We start from the raw sequence: 18,797 nt of genomic DNA, 5'->3' as shown, positions 1-18,797 counted from the left end.
AGTCCTATCGGATTGCATTAAACGATGTTAAACTCACTTTGCCACTCGATTTGCCACTCACTTTATGCATGCGCATACCCTCTATATCAGTGTTTCTCAACCTTTTTTCTGCATGGGCACACTTTTCATGTCCCAAGAATCCTTGGGCACACCGGGGGTGTAAATATCGTCACTGTCGGGAAGAAACCTTGTATCTCCAAGTTTCAAATTTTTACGTTTCTTCACAAAGTAAAGCCCTGCTACATCAAACAAGGCTGTTGCACAACAGTAGTGAAAACAGCAGATATACAAGCACACAACGCCTCGCAGTGCGAGGCGTTGTGTGCTTGTAGATCTGCTGTTTTCGTCTCACCGAGACACAGGATCCGACACGAATTTTGATCTGATGGTCAAGATTAAATGTATCCCCTGAGCAAGCAGGCAGGCTCTGTTAGCTCAATGGTAAAAAACATGTCAGCACTTGAAGGAAACTGGGTTCAAATCCAGTTTAGAAGAGGAAAGTTACATAGTGCAGCTTAATGCTATGCTATCCCTCAGCCAAATATAAACATCCATTTTGTACTTTCTTTTGTCATCTGTAAGTAACAATGTTGTTAATCATATATTTATATTTGACTGTTAAAAATGGAATGATCATAATGGTGTGTGATGCTAACCGGTGTGACGACGGACTTGAATGAATCAACCGTACAACTTCTGATGTACAGTACATCTCCCTATGTGTGCGCTGGAAGTGTTTTTTCATGAAATGCCTTTTTGTCACCCACTCATTAAAACAATAAAACGACACAAACAACTGTCAAGTAGCAATATAATTTTCCTTTTTTATTCCAAAGGTGTGTTTATTTTTTTCTTTCATTTTCTTTGAAACTTTGTGTGTGATAGTGAGCTTTGTGTTACTGATGACGACAGACAGACTGAACTCGAGGAAGAGGAAGGAAAAGAATAGAGCACAGATGAAAGAAGAGAAGAATGAGTCATGTTCATGCACAGGGAGGGGTGGACGCAAGTTCTAGCCTCTCCTAATCAACAATGGCTGCACGCAGAGCGTTGCTAACAGGACCCAATTAGCCAGTAGCTATGCCCCTCCCCTAAAAGCTTTTGTCCAATGCTAGCTTAGCAACCGGCAGCTTATGCCAAGGCTGTTGCCAAGGCAAACCTTGGCAAGCAGGAAGTTATTCTAAGCTAGCATTGGACAAAAGCTTTTTGGGAGGGGCATAGCTACTGGCTAATTCTCACTTTGACGTACGGCCGCCACGCCAGGCGGAAAATAACGTTCGTTTTCAGCGAGTGCCACGCACATAAACAAAGCACGAATTCGGCTTTTGCGTATGCGCTTAATATACTTTCTGACATCGGCCCTGCAATGGTGCCCCGCATGCAGTGCCAAGTCTTCCTTTTTTTCCCTTTTATCCGGAACATTCCTAAATGCCCTGTTTTCTTTCTCTCTCCTCAGCACCCCTCTCTCTCCATCGCATCTCCCGCCTCCGGGAACAACAAAATAATTACACAGCCAGCTCCTTTTTTTCTCTCCATAGAGAGTGTTTTTAGCCAGAGGCAGGAGAGAGAAGAGAGGCGCGTGGGATCACTTTCTCTGGCCGCGCCCTGTTTTTTTTTTGGTTCGTTCTTCGTTCTACTACAGTCCCCAACCGACCCCGACCCAGCCATGGCCTCTTCATTAGTTCTTTGTGTTACGTTTAACCCACACCGGGTCGCTCACTCTCGCTGCTACAGTACACAAGTCTGCAGGGTAGAGCTTGCCTTCATCTTTTAACATTTTTCTATTCAGTTTCTTTATCAGCAGGTGATACACAGGCAAAAAAACAACAACAAAAAGTAAACTATGCGTGCCCCCCTCCCCTCCCCTCCCCTCCCCACCCCCTCCATTAAGGCTCATCTCTTTTTGGTTTCAAAGCGGAGGGTTGTGGCTGCAGGGATGTGTGATCGTTAACGACTATCGTTAACATGAAAATATGGCTCACAGTGCTGTGGTAATTGTGCCTTTATATTCCGACAGAGAACTTCCCGCCACGAGACTGGCTTTCATTTCACATCATTACTGCCTGAGTTATTCCAGCGGCATTTAACAAGAAGTAACAGTTTTCAGAGTATGTGTTAAGAGGTCGGGTTTAAGGCTTCCGGGTTCTTGCTTCTTTTTTTTTTCTTTTTTTTTCTTTTTGTTTTTTTAAAGGTGTTAAGGAAGAGTCGACGACTCTTTGACTCACAGAGACAAGTGTTTCTACACTTAAAACACAACATGCATGCAACGCAATACACAACCCGACAACCAACCAACCAACCAACCAACCGAACAACCAAACAACCAACGTATTGTCTTTGTTTCAACATTTCCTTTCTTTAATTACCCTTCTACAAAAAAATAGGTCATCTGAGAAGAAGTGAAAGAGTGAGATGCTTTGCTGAAAACCATTTTGCGATCGAACCTTCGCAAGCCTTGTTTCTATTTATTCATTTATTGTCTCCCTCTCATCCTTGTTTGAACTCTCTGCGAGGCACGCCGTGTTTAAAACGTGTGCTGTGCGTACGTTTGATTTCAGCGTGAGACCTGATACATTCTTTTTTTTTTTGTAAGGGCTCTCATAAACAGAAAAGAAATGAGGGTTGCCTGACGAGCCAGCCAGCCCGGTCCAAACCGTTTCCAGCAAAGCCTGCCACTCTGGCGCCCTCTCTGGGGGCAGTGAATTCTGGGAGGGCAGTGGGGGAGAGGAGGAGGGGGGGGAGGAGCAGGGGGGGGAGGGGGGATAAATATAAGGGTACAAACATACAATTTGAAAAGAGAAATAATGTTAAGGACAAACAGGGAAAGAAAGACAGGGTAAAGGAAAGGGTAGGTATTTTTATATAATCGCTCTCTCCGAAACAGGAGAAAGAAGGATAGGCGAGGAGGGGCGGGGCGGTTTGGGATGCGGGGAGGAGGAGGAGGAGGAGGAGTAGGAGAGAAGAGAAGGGGTTCTTGTTGTTTATAAGTCGCTCTCGCCGTAGAGGGCACTGGAGAAGGAGATGTAGTCGAGGGCGCCGGCGGGGCCGTCGGATCCGATGTACCTGGTCATGCGGCTGATGCAGTACTCGGCCTGCTCTACGGGCAGCTCCCTGCGCAGCTCGTCCACCGTGATGTAGGACTGCACGGAGAGAGAGAGAGAGAGAGAGCAAACGTTTTAGTGAAACCCTCTATACCATGGGTCTTCAACGTTTTCAGGCCAAGGACCCCTTAGTTGAGAGAGAGATAAAGCAGGGAACCCCACTACCTTCTCATAGATTCCATATAGTTTCATCGTTTGACAGCACGATCGTCGGTGTATTTTGATTCATGTCAATTTGTGTTTTCAGATATTTAACCACTTGAACCGTCAATACTTATTAACCTTGACCTTTCACTCTGTACTCAAATATGCTCCTTTTCCACTCAACACCAAACCTATTTGCCGAAAATAGCCGATCTACAAGCTCACTTGTGAGCTTGTAGATCTGCTATTTCTGGCTAAAGTTCTCAGAATATGGACACTATAGGGTTCAAGTGGTTAATATAAAAAGGAGAAAAAAAAGGTTTCTATCACACAAAGATTTGGAGGACCCCCTGTAGTAACCCCTGTTGAAGACCCCTGCTCTATACTCCAGCGGTTCTCAATAGAGTTCTTAACAGGCCTGAAAATTAAAGGACAACTTTTTTATTTATTTTTATGTTTGTTTCATGTTTTAGTTAATTAATTAGAGAAAAGAAAAGATGAGTGTTAAATTCTTTTCATTTACTGCTTTCTATCATTTTAGCCATTTTTTTGCGATTTTGATTTCATTGGGAGGCGGCATGCGGACAAGTGGCAAAATATGTATTTTTAGACACAATAATCTGTCGATTTCTTTATTACCATTTACAGTAACACTACTAGCCCCCCATAACACATCTGCCCATGAAAGATTGCAGTGCATCTTGGGAATGGGCTCTGAGGTAAACAATGAGTCTACAACTCTAGAACTCTAGAACTCTAGTTCTCAACCAAATGCAAATGGCCCCCAAATAATTATCAAAACACTTGTATTTCATTGATAATATGTTAGTTCCATTGATTGAAGCCGTAATACAATCGATTAATCGATCATTATCAATAAACATGCTTAACATGAGCACCAGGGTTGTCAGCTCACCTTGTCGGAGGCCAGGATCTTGAAGGAGGCCATGACCTGTTCTGCTGTGTCCGTCTCGGCCGTCTCGCGGGTCATGAAGTCGATGAAGGCCTGGAAGGTCACCACGCCCGTGTTGTTGGAGTCTACCAGGGTCATGATGCGAGCAAACTCTACCTCACCCTTTAAAAGGAACAGAGACACTAATGTGTTAGTTCAGGTCGCAGTACAGCAGTGATGCGATCAATCACCTTGTGAACAAGTTTGTCTGACCACTTACTGTAAGCCCTATGTACTTATAATGACACCACACACCTACAGTATATTGACATGCACCAGGTTGAAAGTGGTTATATAAATTACAGTAGTAGGGATGCTAGTCCTTCTCATCATCTCCAATACAAATGGTGATGATGGTACTGTAGATATTGGTTTGCAACGTATAGTATGCTATTTTCAGCCTATTGTTAAGTATATACGATTGTTGCATAACTGCCTGAATTTAGTATGCATCTCACATATTATTTAGCTACCAAGCTACTTTCGGACACACCAAAAAGCTATTTGGCATATTAAATAGCATGTTAGAGTGTGAGGTAATTATTAAGTTATGGAAATTGACTGTGTTGAGAACTCAACCTCTACTCAGTGTGAAGATCATCAGAGAAGTGCTCTCTGCGTCAAATTGAAAGAAGAAATCAATTTGCAAACCCAAGATGGATTATTGATTTCAATTCCGAGTGGGGGATTTAGCAGAGTGAAGGAAACATCGCTCCATATGAGTCATAAAGTTGAACAGCAGGGTGCTCAACTGAAGAGTAATAATTAATAAAGTGGCTGTAACCATAATAAAGCGTCTGTTTCATAAACAATTAGCACAAAATGTACACTTATCTTTTGGTAGCTACAAAACCATTCAGTTCACCATTGCAGATTGATGCTAAATTCGCGGCCATACCACTACCAGCCCTGACAAAAAAGGACAGTAGTTTTGTATTTTACGACACAATGCCAGAATATCTGAGATCATTAGGATTGTGGAATTCATTTGCAACATCATTGTGATGTCAGAACAGGTCAGCTATATCCTTCTGCTGAGCTGCGATGAGGTGTCATGCACTGTGACGCACTCACAGGATCTGGAGGTTTTTATAGTAAATGCGACCTATGGTCGCAAAAATGTGTACTCACCAAATCGCAACCATGGAGACAGGTGAGACATGTATAGTGTTAAAATGTGTCCTCACCAGATCGTAACCCATAGAGTAGAGACATGCATAGTATTAAAATGTGCCCTCACCAGATCGTAACCCATGGAGATGAGACATGCGCGGAAGTCGTCTGGGTCCATCATGCCGTTTCTCTTCTGCAGAGGGAACAAGAAACAAGACATGAGACAAATTTAATGAAGCAATCAAGACGTTTTTATCGTTAAACTCTTCCTACAACTGCTCATTATTAACATTGTAATGATGCTCGCTGCTCCAGGCTTTATCACCAGGGCCAGGACACCTATCATCAAAGTCAAAGGCTCGTCATCATTATACCTGGATTTATTTTCACCCTCAATCAGTTCTTCTTCTGAAGGACTGATCACTGTTTGGCCATAAATGAGACTAACAGTCCTGAGACACACTCTGAATGATCAAAACATTTCTCTAGAGTATTTGTAGGGATTTCATCTTGGCTGATATTTAGTATACACGACGGCACATCAAAGTCATTTAACATTAATCATCTTAAAGGTGGATTTAGACAAGCTCACGGATGCGTGGAAGTGCAACACGTTTTGAGCTTGTACCGTGTGCGACACCACACGCCACTTAGTATAATAAAGTCCTCAACTACACCAACTGTATTTGTTCAAATAGAGTTTGGGGTATCCGAGGTGGTTCTAAATGGACCCTTTAACAGGTATGTTAGCCTGTGAACCATCATGGGACGACAGATCTCACCCTGTCGAAGTGGTTGAAGGAGGCCCTGAACTCGTTGAGCTGCTCCTGGCTGATGCCCTTGGCGTCCCGGGTCAGGATCTGGTTCTCCACCTCGTTGATGGTTCTGGCGATGGTGGTGAGCAGCTGCTCCCAGCCCACACGGATGTGCTGCACACGGACAGGGACAGGGAGAGGAGGTGTGAGACATGTTGAGGCACAAATAGAAACGCAGGCCGTGAGAAGACAGGCAGCGATATTGACACATGTTTAACCCCTCCTAGAGTAACTGTGGGGCAGAAACCTCTTATCTCCATATTGTAACTTTTTTGTGTGTTTTTTCGTAAATCAACGCCCTACTTGATCATACAACGGCATTAACACCCTACTTAACGCCCTACTTGATCAAACGCCCAAAGTTCAAAACACAGCACTTGGTGCCACGTTTTGAGCTTTTAGATCTGCTATGTTTGATACTTTTGATTGAATTTGAACAGTTTTGTACATATGAGGTTTCCACCTGACAGCGACTATGATAAGAAGAATATGATAATATACAAGAATGTTTTGGAATAATGAAAAATGTAATAAAACATAATCTTTTATTGCAGTGTAATAAAATTATGTCCTGCTCAATGTTACAAAAACTGTCAATAAATACATCCAGATATAATGATAATAAAATCTATTTTCATTTGATATTTTTTTTAAATAAAGTAACATTTATCCACTTCAAGTGGATTTGTTCAAATGTCTTTTCAAATGACATGAAACCAACATGAAGTGTTTAATGTGTGCGGTGCGGTCAGGGCATACTGTACCTCCATGGTGTAGTTGGTGTGCTTGTTGTCGAAGATGAGGGACTCCTGGCTCAGCTGGTGGTCTCCCTCCAGCTTGTCGATGTTGCTCTTGTAGTTGATGATGTTCTGCTCGTACTGTTTCAGGTTGTTCATCTGTTCCTCCAGGGAGCCGGCGATGTCCACGGACACGTGACCGATCTCCTGTTGGACGGAGAGGAGAGGCACAGCGTGAGGGGAATGAAATCTGAACGTTTCAATGCAGTGGTTTTCAACCTATTTCATGTCCAAATCATTTATTGGGCATTCATTTGAGCCCACAGACTACCATTTGATGAGATTTAGCATCTCAGGCCCAAAACGTATATTTTTTTATGTTTGGATAAGATTTTGTCCACAATTCCATGCAGTTTTTTTGATGTGGTGTCATAGGAGAGATAACAGGCAAACACTGATCAACATTTCTACATTCTCGTCAATTAAGTAATGCAGGTGTTTAACAATGATTATTTAACATAACATGACATGACACTCTCAAGAGTTAAAGATCTATAAGGGTCCATTTGGTTACCAACTCTCCATCATTTAGCAGGGGACCACCTAGAACCCCCTCAGGGTCCACTGGTTGAAAACTACTGGTTTAATGAGTTTAGAATCAGCTTTACGACATCACAGGTTTAAAGAAGTAAAAACAAAAGTGGGTGAAATTCGTTTCTGTGCATTAGTTCCCATGTGTTGTTAGTTCCATAGATAGAGGAGATCAATCAAAGAAAACAAACAAATGATCAGCATTTACTGATACTGCACTGATCAGCACGTATATGATACTGACATGATCATGTCAGTATTGTGATTATTATCAATATTGGTATATTTATTAATAATGCCATGTAGTTTCAGATGGAAATTCAGCCTGATATATCACTTCACAACTCTTTCTGGTGAATGACTAATAGATGTGAAGTGATGCACTGAGAGAGTCACGGCTATAGTGTACGGTACCTCCATCTTGGTTTGAATCCAGGGTCCAATGATGTTGGCCTGGGCGGCGAACTGGCGCCTCAGTCTCTCGTTGGCCTGCTGCCTGGCCACCTCCTCCTGAAGCATTTGGTCTCTGAGGGGCACCAGATGTTTCACCTGCAGGGGGCAGCAGAGGGCCATGTTACACAACAGTAAACTCTTCTCAACCACCCAAAATAATCATATTTGAACTGACAAGCACTTTGAAGTGTTTGACTTAGTTTACACAGATAAACATTGTGAAAATAGCAGATCTACAAGCTCATAGCGTCTTGTAATGTGCAATTTTCACAGTTTCTGGGCAATATTTGACAATTCGGCCACTGTTTGAATGATCCGTTTTTATAGTACAGTTTGTTGATTACTTTAGTTGCAGTAATGGTATTTTTTCTTTACTTTCTTTCTTTTTGGGGGTATTAACCCATTTAGGATGGGAACCCTTATTCGTAACTATACCTTTCAATCAGGGAACCCCATTTGGGGTTATTGTTGCTATGTACAGTATATACTGTAGCAACATAATATTTTTGTTATCTTTGAATAAATACAAGTTTTTTTCAGAAAACTTAGTTCAGGATTTAGAAAGCGTTTTTAGGCTCACGCAGCACCTGGAGAGGAGCCTATAACTTCTAAGACCGGCTCTCCTTTCTCACTAAAAAGTAAGTGGACCATGCTATGCAGCCAAACACACACTCTAAATGATGATGCTTTTTGTCTTAAACTGCTGCGATAACACACGTCTGCTGTCTGCTCTCGTGGAAATCAAATGATCAATGTGGCCATGCTCGGGTGGGTCTTAAATACCCCACTGGTTGCTAATCAGAGCATGGCCACCACAGGTGATGTGTCTTAAAGAGTATTCCATGTCTACTGCCCTGTGGTGGTCAGTTCCCATACACATGAAATATGTAGTGGAGAGTCAGTCTCGAACACGAAAGAGAACTGCAACGTAACTAGTAACTTCAAATAACTGAAGTGGAGTAAAAGTACAATATTTGGATCCGAGATGTAGTGAGTACCGGTAGAAGTAAAAGTATAGAAAATTGGAAATACTCAAGTAAAGTACAAATACCTAAAGAATTGTACTTTACACACTGCTTGGTTATGCATTCAGTATGACCTTGTATAAGAATATGTATTTGGATCTTTATGTTAATCAGTAAAGCCACAACAGTACATCTACTGAAATGTCACATCTCAAATCAACTTTGAACTGTGAAAATATTTGAAAATCTGCTAACATTTTTTGAAGGCTTTCCCCTATAACGACACACCCAAAATAGTGGTTACATTTCCCTCCTCTCGACTCCCTGAATGTTTGTACCGTGCGGTATAAGTAGCTTGTCGTATAAAGTGACACCGCAGCCTAAATATATACGCAGCACTATTCCTGACCTGTCACTCACTATGTATGTGCTTATAATTAGAACTGACCAAATGCTATAGTGTTGACTGTGGAAGGGGCTGACATTTTCCCATACACACAGATAAGCGAGCGGTGGTTAAAATAATAATAATCGTTATTATTATTTATCGTGATCAGGCTGCATATCCTAGGCTGATATATCCATATCATAGGTCAAACAGACCTGGAAATTATGTACTTGATAAAGTCTTTTTTTCACTCTCTACCAAATCTCTTTGCCAAAAAATAGCCGATCGCGTTGCGATACGTTGTGTGAGCTTGTAGATCTGCTATTTTTTTGGCAAATGTTCCACCCCAGGATAAAGGATGTTGGGGATGTTTTGATCATCGCGATAATATTTTAAATCGCAATTTCTCTGGTCAGAATAATCCTAACATGACGTTTTCATATCGTCCCATGATCCCTATATTTTGGACTCACGTTGTCCCACTTGTTGCTGATGTCCTGGGGGCTGAGGTTGGTGTAGGGGTTGATTCCGTTGAGCTTGATGCCGTAGGTCTGAGCGATCTTCATGATCTCGTTCTGGATGCCCATGGTGGCCATGCGCTCCTTGTCGGCCTCGGGCAGGGTGGCCTTGAACTGGTCGTGAGCTGTGATCAGGCTCTGTGGAGGAGAGAGAGAGAGAGGACAGGAAAGGGTTGGACACTGGATGACAATAATAATATCAACAATTATAATAATACCCAAGTCAATGCAGAATGATTGATGCCAAAGTCGGCCATACCAACCCTGACAAAAAAGGACAGTCAAAAACGTTAAAAATCTACGCTGTGAAATCCTCAATGTTAATTTAAATGTTAATTGTATACTGAGAGTATACAAATGGAACCAATTCGGTTCCATTTGTATACTCTGAGTTACAGACCTGTAATGGTCCGCTTGTTTCCTAGTCTATAGAAACAGTCCACACTCACAAGGTGATTTTTCTTTTAATTTTATAATTTGTTTCCTAACCATCAATCATTGGTTTTGCTGGGAACGCCCTGGGGGTGAGAGCAGTTCTCAGCAGCAGTAATAATAATATCATTCTCGTTTTCGTGAACCACATAAACTATATGCTAAACGGTTTATGCTACCAGACAGTAGACACTGATGTATGACATCAAGATAGCGTAAAGAAAGACTATTCATTGTTGTGCTGGATTTTCTCAGTGCTTAACGCAAACACCAACTGAGCCGACCTCCACCCAGTGTTTAATGTATGATAATGGTCATGGATGGCCGGTCACTTGCTGTATCCCCATCCTGCTTAATACCGCTTAACCTGGAACAAATAGATGTTTCAAAGATGCTGACCTCTAATGACATTCCTAGCGTTGGGTTGTTTGTGCTGTCTTTCCGCTGTGAGCACTTTCACTTCTCACGCTTTTGCATTGACCAATTGGACACGTTTTGGATTGGCATTGATCTGAACTGATAATTATCATCATTTGTTTTATGATGAGATACGGTGAGACACTCATGAAGCACTGACTGTAATGGACACTTTAACCTGCTCTGAGGAAGGCTTCGGCCGAAACGTGTCAGCGTTCAGAATAAAATGGAACACTGCATTTGAGCCGGTCTTGCATCTTCATTTTGGTGTGCTGCTTTTTCCACTCCTGTGGATCCTTGGGTTTAGCTGTACCTAGAGCTGAGCACCCAATGCCCAAATCAGTGGCAGCAATCAGTTCTCTTCTCCTTATCTGTAATGGACACTTTGTTTTTACCTCCGTTTACTGTTGCTCTGTATTGTTGATGCTTCTTGTTTTTTTCTTTTGCCTTTCTTTTCTATTGCTTTACACAACAGTACTTTCTCTTACTCCTTACCTGTAACTTTGTAACCTTAACTGTCCTACTGCCAGATGTTATAATGTATTTATTGGGGCTTGTACTACTTTTTTTGTAACCTTAACTGCTGTGCCGCAATCCATAATCTCCATTTTTGAGCGGTGCTAACTGTTCCTACGTCTGGCTTTGTGTGTATGTATGAGCGTCTCTGTATGAGCATGGTATGTCCGTGTGAGCGCAGAACTCCATGTATGGAGATAACTAACGCCACGGACAGAACGGCCCATACAAGGAGAGATGCGCGTTTGTCGTGTTTTATTTAATTTACCACTAAAGCTGCATTCACACCGGTTGTTACATTTTTGCGTGATAAAAGCCTATGTAAAGGTAACTATGGAAATAGTGTACCTCATACAACAGAGGTGTTGTACAAGTGTTGAATGTTGTCTAGTTCCCCTACAATGCTAAACACATATAATGTCTCCTCCTACCTGGATCTCCTCGATACTGTGGACGATGAACATGTCCTGCAAGTCCTCCATGGCTCCATCCATCCAGTTGTTGAAGGGCGCCGCCCTCTTGGCGAACTCCAGGTACAGCTGGTCGATGGTCTCCCACAGCTTCTCAATGCGCTCCAGGGAGTCCCTCCTCTTCTGGGTCAGGGTGCCCAGGTTGTCCCACTGGTCACAGATGCCCTGGCAGCGGGCGTTGACTGTGGCAGCGTCATGGTAGTCCAGCTCACTGTGGAGGGAGGTACACCACAACACAACCAAGTCAATACAGAAAGTCCATCTGTTTACGTGCCAGGGGTAGGACTGAGTCACAGTTTTTTTACAAGTAGGTCTCAAGTCTTTGCTCTCGAGTCAATTCATTTTCGATGAATTGAGTACAAAGGACTCCAATGGAAACAAGCCATATTGCTTTCTTGTGTTTAAAATCCTCTTAGGAGACCTTGTGTTGAACTGTACATCCCTGTGTTTGTTTTTTGCAAACTGCTCATAGTATTCAATCAAGTCCAAGTCCTAAATGTTTTGTTAGTTTCCAGTCCCAAACAAGTCCTAAGCTTGTTGGAAGGTATCACGTGACTTGAAAGGTACCTATGAAGTCAAGAGAGGGCTCAAGTCAGTGGTGTTGAAGTCCAAGTTGAGTCAAGTCTAAAGTCATTACATTTGTGACTCAAGTCCAATTTGGGTCTTAAATCTAGATGCTCCTTCCCTCCTTACACCCCTGTCTCCCTCTCTCAGCCTTCCTACTAACCTCCATCCCACACTTTCTCTCGCCCTCTCTCCCTTACTCCTTCCACCCCAATGTGCCTCTTTTAGCCTCTCTTCCTAGCTAAACTGAAACTAAAAGTAATAAGAACTAAAGTAAAACTAAGCATTTGAATTACAAGCAAACCCACTATAAAAACTAATCAAAAACTGCTATGAAACCTTAACGAAATAAAAACAAAAAATAGTTAAAAACGCAGCCTAAACTCCTTCCTCCTCTCTTTGTCTTCTATCCCTCCCTCCCTCCATTCCTCCCTCTCTCCCTCCATCCATCCCTCCCTCCGTTCCTCCTTCTCTCCCTCCATCCATTCTTACTTGAGCTCCTGGGCGATGGCAGCGATCTGCTCCACTCTGTCCTGGTGAGCAGCCAGGTCGCTCTCGAAGGCTTCGTGTTTCCTCATCAGAGCCCTGATCTCCATCAGGGAGGCCGACTCGTAGTCCTTCATGGACAGGAGCTCCTCCTTGCCTGAGACACAGCAAAACAACGCATAAGGAAAAACATACTCACGTTTTGGATAAACTGCAGAGTAGTATTCTGTGCAAAACACGATATAACGAACTACAAAAGGTGGATTTGAGTTTGTCTAAAATTAAGATGACAGTTCATAGTTGTGCCACAAAATGGTAATATGCATCATCAATATAGATCATTAAATAATCAATATCGTTACATCTTCTACGAGACAATATACATCTACATCTAGGAAACATAATGCAGGAAAGTGAAATGGTTTCAGACAAGCTTTCAAATGCAATCAGCCTCATCCTTGTAATGGATGGTTTAGAAGTTAAGAATCTTAAATGAATGTGACTTTAAGATGCACAACGACTCAAGTCACAAAGATTAGTCTCTTACACAGCGCACGGCTCAGAATAGTTCATATGAGCAAAAAGTCAAACAGTTGCATAATTATGTTGAGCATTAGTATTTATGCTGCCTGTGCCAATAAAATAAAAAAGTGCCTGGGGGGGGCGCCCGCTGGCCACATAGGCTCTGATGCCTGACAGCGTGTTGCGGGCCCAATCCCCGACGACCTTTGCTGCATGTCATTCCCCATCTCTCCCCGTCTACCTACTGTAATATCAATAAAGGCCCCGAAAGAATATCTTTAAAAAGTGCCTAAAGGATAGAAGTTATGTATGAATGTTTTAATAATTAAAAAAATCGAACCTCTGTTCGAAGTGGAGCTGTGTGTGTGTGTGTGTGTGTGTGTGTGTGTGTGGGTGTCTGGCCTGGCCTGAACAACAGCGCCCTCGTGTGGTCACAAAAGGTCCTGTAGGCTACAGACAGACAGACAGACAGACAGACAGACAGACACACAGACACGGCCACACACACGGCCACGTATAGGGAGCTTGTGTTCCACACAGCTCCAAAAACTCTTCATCTTTGACTGCCTAATTGCATCACACAATATGCCAAATACAGCTCTACCGTGTAATGTGACGTGTCATGGCCAGTGGGCTTGTGCTGTGGCCGTGACACACACACAGACTCATTACCATGGTTTCACAGTTTGCTTCGCGACTCGACTAACAGAACTAATGTGTGGTGATCTTTCATCTCTGCACCAGCGTACCTCCGGTCCAGCTCTCATGCAGGGAACACTTCTGTTTGAACTTCTCGGCCAGATGGTCCAGTCTCTCCAGACGACGGATCTCAGTCAGCAGCCACTCCTCATAGCCCTTCTCCACCTGCTCCAGACCTTTCCATGCGTTGGCAATATCCTGCAGGGAACAGACACGTGTGTTAATGCCCTAGCAGGAACAGACCTGCAGTTTTAATTGATGTCTGAATGTTTGTTGAGAAAGTTATTGTGAGTATTGAGTTCTACTCAAGTGCTGAAAGTGGATTTTTGGAGCGGATTTGTGTGTGTGTGTGTGTGTGTGTGTGTGTGTGTGTGTGTGTGTGTGTGTGTGTGTGTGTGTGTGTGTGTGTGTATGAGTGGTATTATTGTCAAAATAATTGGGGTTTTGGGAACGTTGTGGATAGACTTCAAAGTACATTCACCCAAAAAATGCTTTGTGTGAGTGTGTGCGCGCGCGTGTGTGTGTGTGTGCGTGTGCGTTTGTTCATTCTTGCGTGCGTGTGTATGTGCGTGTTTGTGTTATTGGCAATATAATTGGGTTTTGGGAACTATTGGGAATAAACTTGAAAGTAAATTAATCCTGCTCTATGTGTGTACGTGTGTGTGCATGGGTGTCTGTCTATTCCTGCAGTTTGTTGTTTTCACCGAGCAAAGCACCTTGTAATGCTTGTTTTATGAAGCTGATAGACTAATAAAGTTTCCACTTATTATTATCAATCATGTGTCCACGTATGTGCGCACATGTTCGTGTCTGCGTTCTCATTCAATCACTGCATATAGAGACAGAGTTCATCATGATACTTTCTTCCTCTATTTAGGTTTATTCGCAGTGATCAGCACCGCACCACAACATTTTGGTGTGCGTTACCTTTCTTGCCGTGTGCGGTGCGACAGAGGTGTAATTTCAGAAAGAAATAGAGGGTGGCAAAAGAATTGCTACCAAAGCCCCATTCCTAAAATAGCTAAAATAGTGAATCTACAAGCTCTCAACGCGACGCGTTGAGAGCTTGTAGATCCACTATTTTCACTATTTGTTTGGGGGCGAAAAGATATGCATTTTTTAAATGTTTGCCTATGATGGCATTCCCAAAATAGGGATGTCACAATGAATGTGAATACGTTTATGGTTGCATACAATAAAAGGCTGTGTCACACGTAGATGCATGAGCATCGATTGCGATGAAATCAGATTAAAAACAGCCTTCCTACTAGGGGACAATGTGCATAAAATAACTGAATCTGAGGTTAAATGTGAACACTGCGTAGGGTCTAGCAATTGCCATAAAACCCCTGATGCCCCACATGACGCCCCCTGTGTGTGACCGCCATCCATCCATCCAACTCACCGACACCATCTTGCCCTCGGAGGGCATGAAGGCGGGCCTGTTGCTGAGCCTGAGCTTGGTCTGCAGGGTGTTGAAGTTGATCTCCAGCTGGCACTTCTCCTGGACACGGGGAGGCTTGTGGACGCGGCGGTAGTCGCGGAAGTCCTCCAGCTTCTGCTGCATGGCGCGCATGGTCTGCTCCGCCACGCGGTTCTCCAGCCAGGGGATGGTGCGGCGGATCCACTCCAGCAGCTAGCAGAAGACCCGGAGAGGAAGGCAAGTGTTACTTTTGACACTAGCGAGAAGTTAGCCGTTAAATGTATTAACAAGGCACATGCTGGTCGCTCATCTCGCTCGGCAGATGAACTGCTGGGAAACAAGCAGTTCAGTATGGTTCTGCTTGTGTGAGGTTCACCTGTACTGTCACCTGTCTTGCACTATGCTAGCACTGCTGAGGGTGTAAACTGTATAGTGTTCTATATTATATATGTATTTATTCTTTCTTTTTGCCAGCTCACTGATGGTGTTGACTGACTGTGATGACTCTCCACCAATCTGCTGTACTTTTGCCCTGTAATCCGTTTTAAACTGCTGTACTGTCCCTGCGGGATCAATAAAGGTCTCATCTCATCTTATCTTACCTTATGTTATCTTATCGTATGGCCTGCTCAATCCCCGGTTTGACCTCTGGTTCCTCCAGGAGTCATGTCAAAGTGTCCTTGAGCTAGACACTGAACCCTTAACTGCCCCCAATGAGGAGGTTGGTGCCTTGCATGGCTGCCTCCACCATCAAGAATGAATGTGAGGATTATGTCATAATGCCCTTTGAGTGTTCAGACAACGAGAATAGAGGTCTATAGATGCAAGACCTTATCTTTAAATATTGTATTATACTGTAAGTGTTTGAGTATGATGTCTAAATGTCTGTGCAAGTTTGTATAAGGATTATTCTTTCACAAACGGTCTATTTCTTTATTTGTTTTAGTCTTAAAAGTAGAACAACCAGAACAATGTTTTAGAGAAGAAAAGGTCAGGAGCCTAGTGCTGATCAAGACGGCTAAGGAAGGAAGGAAGAAATACGAATGCAATGTCTTGTTTCTCCACCTCCTCTTCCTACTGTACAGTTCCGTTTGGCTGGGTTTGAGTCACTCAGCCGCTTGGCTTAAAGCGGGGCGACTCTGTGAGGTTGTCCCGTTTTTTAGAGGATGCCAATCAACTTTTAGTCTCCTGCCGTGTGTAAGGTAACGGGATAACGAGTGGCCAGGGGTGTCGCACCAAATTCTGGGCCCTGGGTACAAGCATTCACCGCGGGCCCCACGTGAATGTTCTTCATAGGGGGAGGGGGTTTAACCCATTTAGACTGGGAACGCATTCTTTTGTGCTTTAACTATTGAAAAATAGCAGACATAAAGGCTCACAGCTGCGAGCTCGTAGATCTGCTATTTATGAAAAAACGTGAAAATTCTGAAGTCTTTGAATATTTCAAATCCTTGTCCTATGTCAGTGGTGCTCAAACTCTTTCATGTGAAGGACCCCCAAAATTATATGTATTTGGCCACGGACACCCATCTCAAAATACATATATTCAAGGATTTCACAACTTATAGCAGATATACAAGCTTGCAGAGTGGCACTCGGTGCTGCGCTGTGAGCTTGAATATCTTGCTATTTTTCAATAGCTAAAGTATAAAACAATTAAGGCCCCTCCACCTTGGGCCCTGGTAACTCAGTCCCACTTTTCCCCCCCTTGTGACGGCCCCTGTGAGTGGCGGTACAGCGGAGGTCGTGTGAAACAGACTGCTGCACGTGGGAGCAGAGCAGAGGGAGGAAGACGCTTCTCTCTCACCTCACTGGCCAACTTCTCATACTCCTCCATCAGCTTCTCGTTCTCCTGGTTGACAGCCAGAACCTTGCAGATACGGTTGGCAGCTGTCTCGGCCTGGGAGAGAAAGAGAGAGAGGGGGAGGAGGAGGGGTGGATAAGAGGGGGGAAAGAGGAAGTGGAGAAGAGGAGAAAGAAAGGGGAAATTGAGGGAAATAATAGGATGATACAGTTAGACAGAGGAGGGATACAGAGACAAAGAGGATGGAGAGAATAAGAGAAATTGTGTGTGCGTGAGGGTGCGTGCGTGTGTGTGTGTGTGTGTGTGTGTGTGCGTGCGCGGGACAGAGTGATGGATTGCGAAGGGAAGTGCGGCAGGGAGAGAACGCCAGAGAGATAGTTGATATACTGTTATTATGGGGCTGCTGGAGAGTGCGATCGACATTCAAATAAATACGAGGGTGATTTTATGCCGTCTCGTATTGATTAATCCCTGCGGCTATTAAATCACCCCGACAGTGTTTTGTGTGCCAGTCAATTCGGCCAATCAAAAAGTAACAACACAGTATTAACGGATGTGATTTGGAGGAGCCTTTTAAGCAAAGTATTTGGGAGAGCAAATGGAGGCAAAGTCTTAACCCCTGCAATGCAAGCTCTGCCTAAAAGCCACAATTGGGCTTACATGGACACTGATACACTTTCACTGCCACTTGGGGCCATTAATGTATGCAAAGTGTGAACACTCTCCAGTACAGCTTTAAGCTTTGCCCAATCTTTCGATTTTTACAGGCATGTAAATACATAATATGTCTAAATACGCAGCTGTAAAATGTAACAACTTCAATGGGTTATTTAGAAGCGAGAACAGAAGAAAACTAAAACATGTAAACCCGGGGTTACTGCTGTAATCACACTAATGCTACGCACGTAAACACATGTAAATGCTACACAATGTATTTCAATCTATTGTCGTAATGGGACGATTCCCAGGAACGATTCAGTTTGTGAATCAATTAGTCCTATAATTAACATCACAGTGTATTATCTTACCTGCTCGGCACCGGCGAAGGCGTGGTAGAAGCAGGACACATAGGTCATGATGGCCTTCTCATCGGGCTTGGGGGTGTTCACAATATCTGAGGGGAAAGAGAAACCGTTACGATTGGATCTTCATTCATTTTCACCATTGGTTCTCAAACTGTTTTACGTCAACGACTCCAAAATGTATACGTATTAAGCTGCTGAACTCTTGCGAAGCGACACGTGTGGTGAGGTTGTAGATCAGCTATTTGAGAATAACCAAAGTATAAAATATGGTTAAAGTGGTTAAACTTATTTTAAAGCTCTATTAACCAATTTAGCTGGGGACCCCCTGGAACCCCCCGAAGGAGGCCAAGGAGCCCACTTTGAGAAAACACTGTTGTACACAACGTCAGGTCCTTGCTGGCCTGGTCATTTGTTATGTACTAACCAGATGGTGTAAATAACCCAACTACAACCTTAATTGGAAAATCCACTTCCACAAACTCTGTTCAGAAACGTCACTGTGAGTTTCCAGTTCACATGCAGGCCGTTCCCAACCTGCTAAAGTGATTAAACTGTGAATGGGTGAGCCTTGTTAATGTCATGTCTAAAGGGCCATCCATTCAAAGAAAATAATAATGCACATCCTCCGTTTATACGAAGCACTACATAACTATATTGTCCAC

The 18,797-nt window shown here is 43.3% G+C and overlaps 1 protein-coding gene across 4 annotated transcripts in view; it reads right to left on the bottom strand.

Annotated features, from left to right (window-relative positions):
• Positions 1-2,981: 2,981 nt before the first annotated feature.
• actn3b (actinin alpha 3b) overlaps positions 2,982-18,797 on the bottom strand; it is a gene marked incomplete at both ends in the record, with an annotated part of 52,872 nt that continues 37,056 nt past the window's right edge. The window contains 13 exons of one of the 4 annotated variants that reach the window (XM_080742176.1): positions 2,982-3,140; positions 4,162-4,320; positions 5,438-5,503; positions 6,093-6,239; positions 6,890-7,069; positions 7,868-8,002; positions 9,733-9,915; positions 11,574-11,823; positions 12,669-12,819; positions 13,934-14,081; positions 15,289-15,519; positions 17,114-17,206; positions 18,139-18,224. In XM_080742176.1, coding sequence (XP_080598302.1) covers positions 2,982-3,140; positions 4,162-4,320; positions 5,438-5,503; positions 6,093-6,239; positions 6,890-7,069; positions 7,868-8,002; positions 9,733-9,915; positions 11,574-11,823; positions 12,669-12,819; positions 13,934-14,081; positions 15,289-15,519; positions 17,114-17,206; positions 18,139-18,224 — 1,988 coding nt within the window. The remainder of the gene's footprint in view (positions 3,141-4,161; positions 4,321-5,437; positions 5,504-6,092; positions 6,240-6,889; positions 7,070-7,867; positions 8,003-9,732; positions 9,916-11,573; positions 11,824-12,668; positions 12,820-13,933; positions 14,082-15,288; positions 15,520-17,113; positions 17,207-18,138; positions 18,225-18,797) is intronic. The other 3 variants (XM_080742177.1, XM_080742178.1, XM_080742179.1) reach the window with 3 other exon arrangements.

This window comes from Nannobrachium achirus, assembly GCF_963921795.1.
Source record: "Nannobrachium achirus genome assembly, chromosome: 14".
Taxonomy (NCBI): Eukaryota; Metazoa; Chordata; class Actinopteri; order Myctophiformes; family Myctophidae; genus Nannobrachium; species Nannobrachium achirus.
Note: the sequence above shows the minus strand (reverse complement) of the source record. Positions and strands in the feature narration are given on the sequence as shown.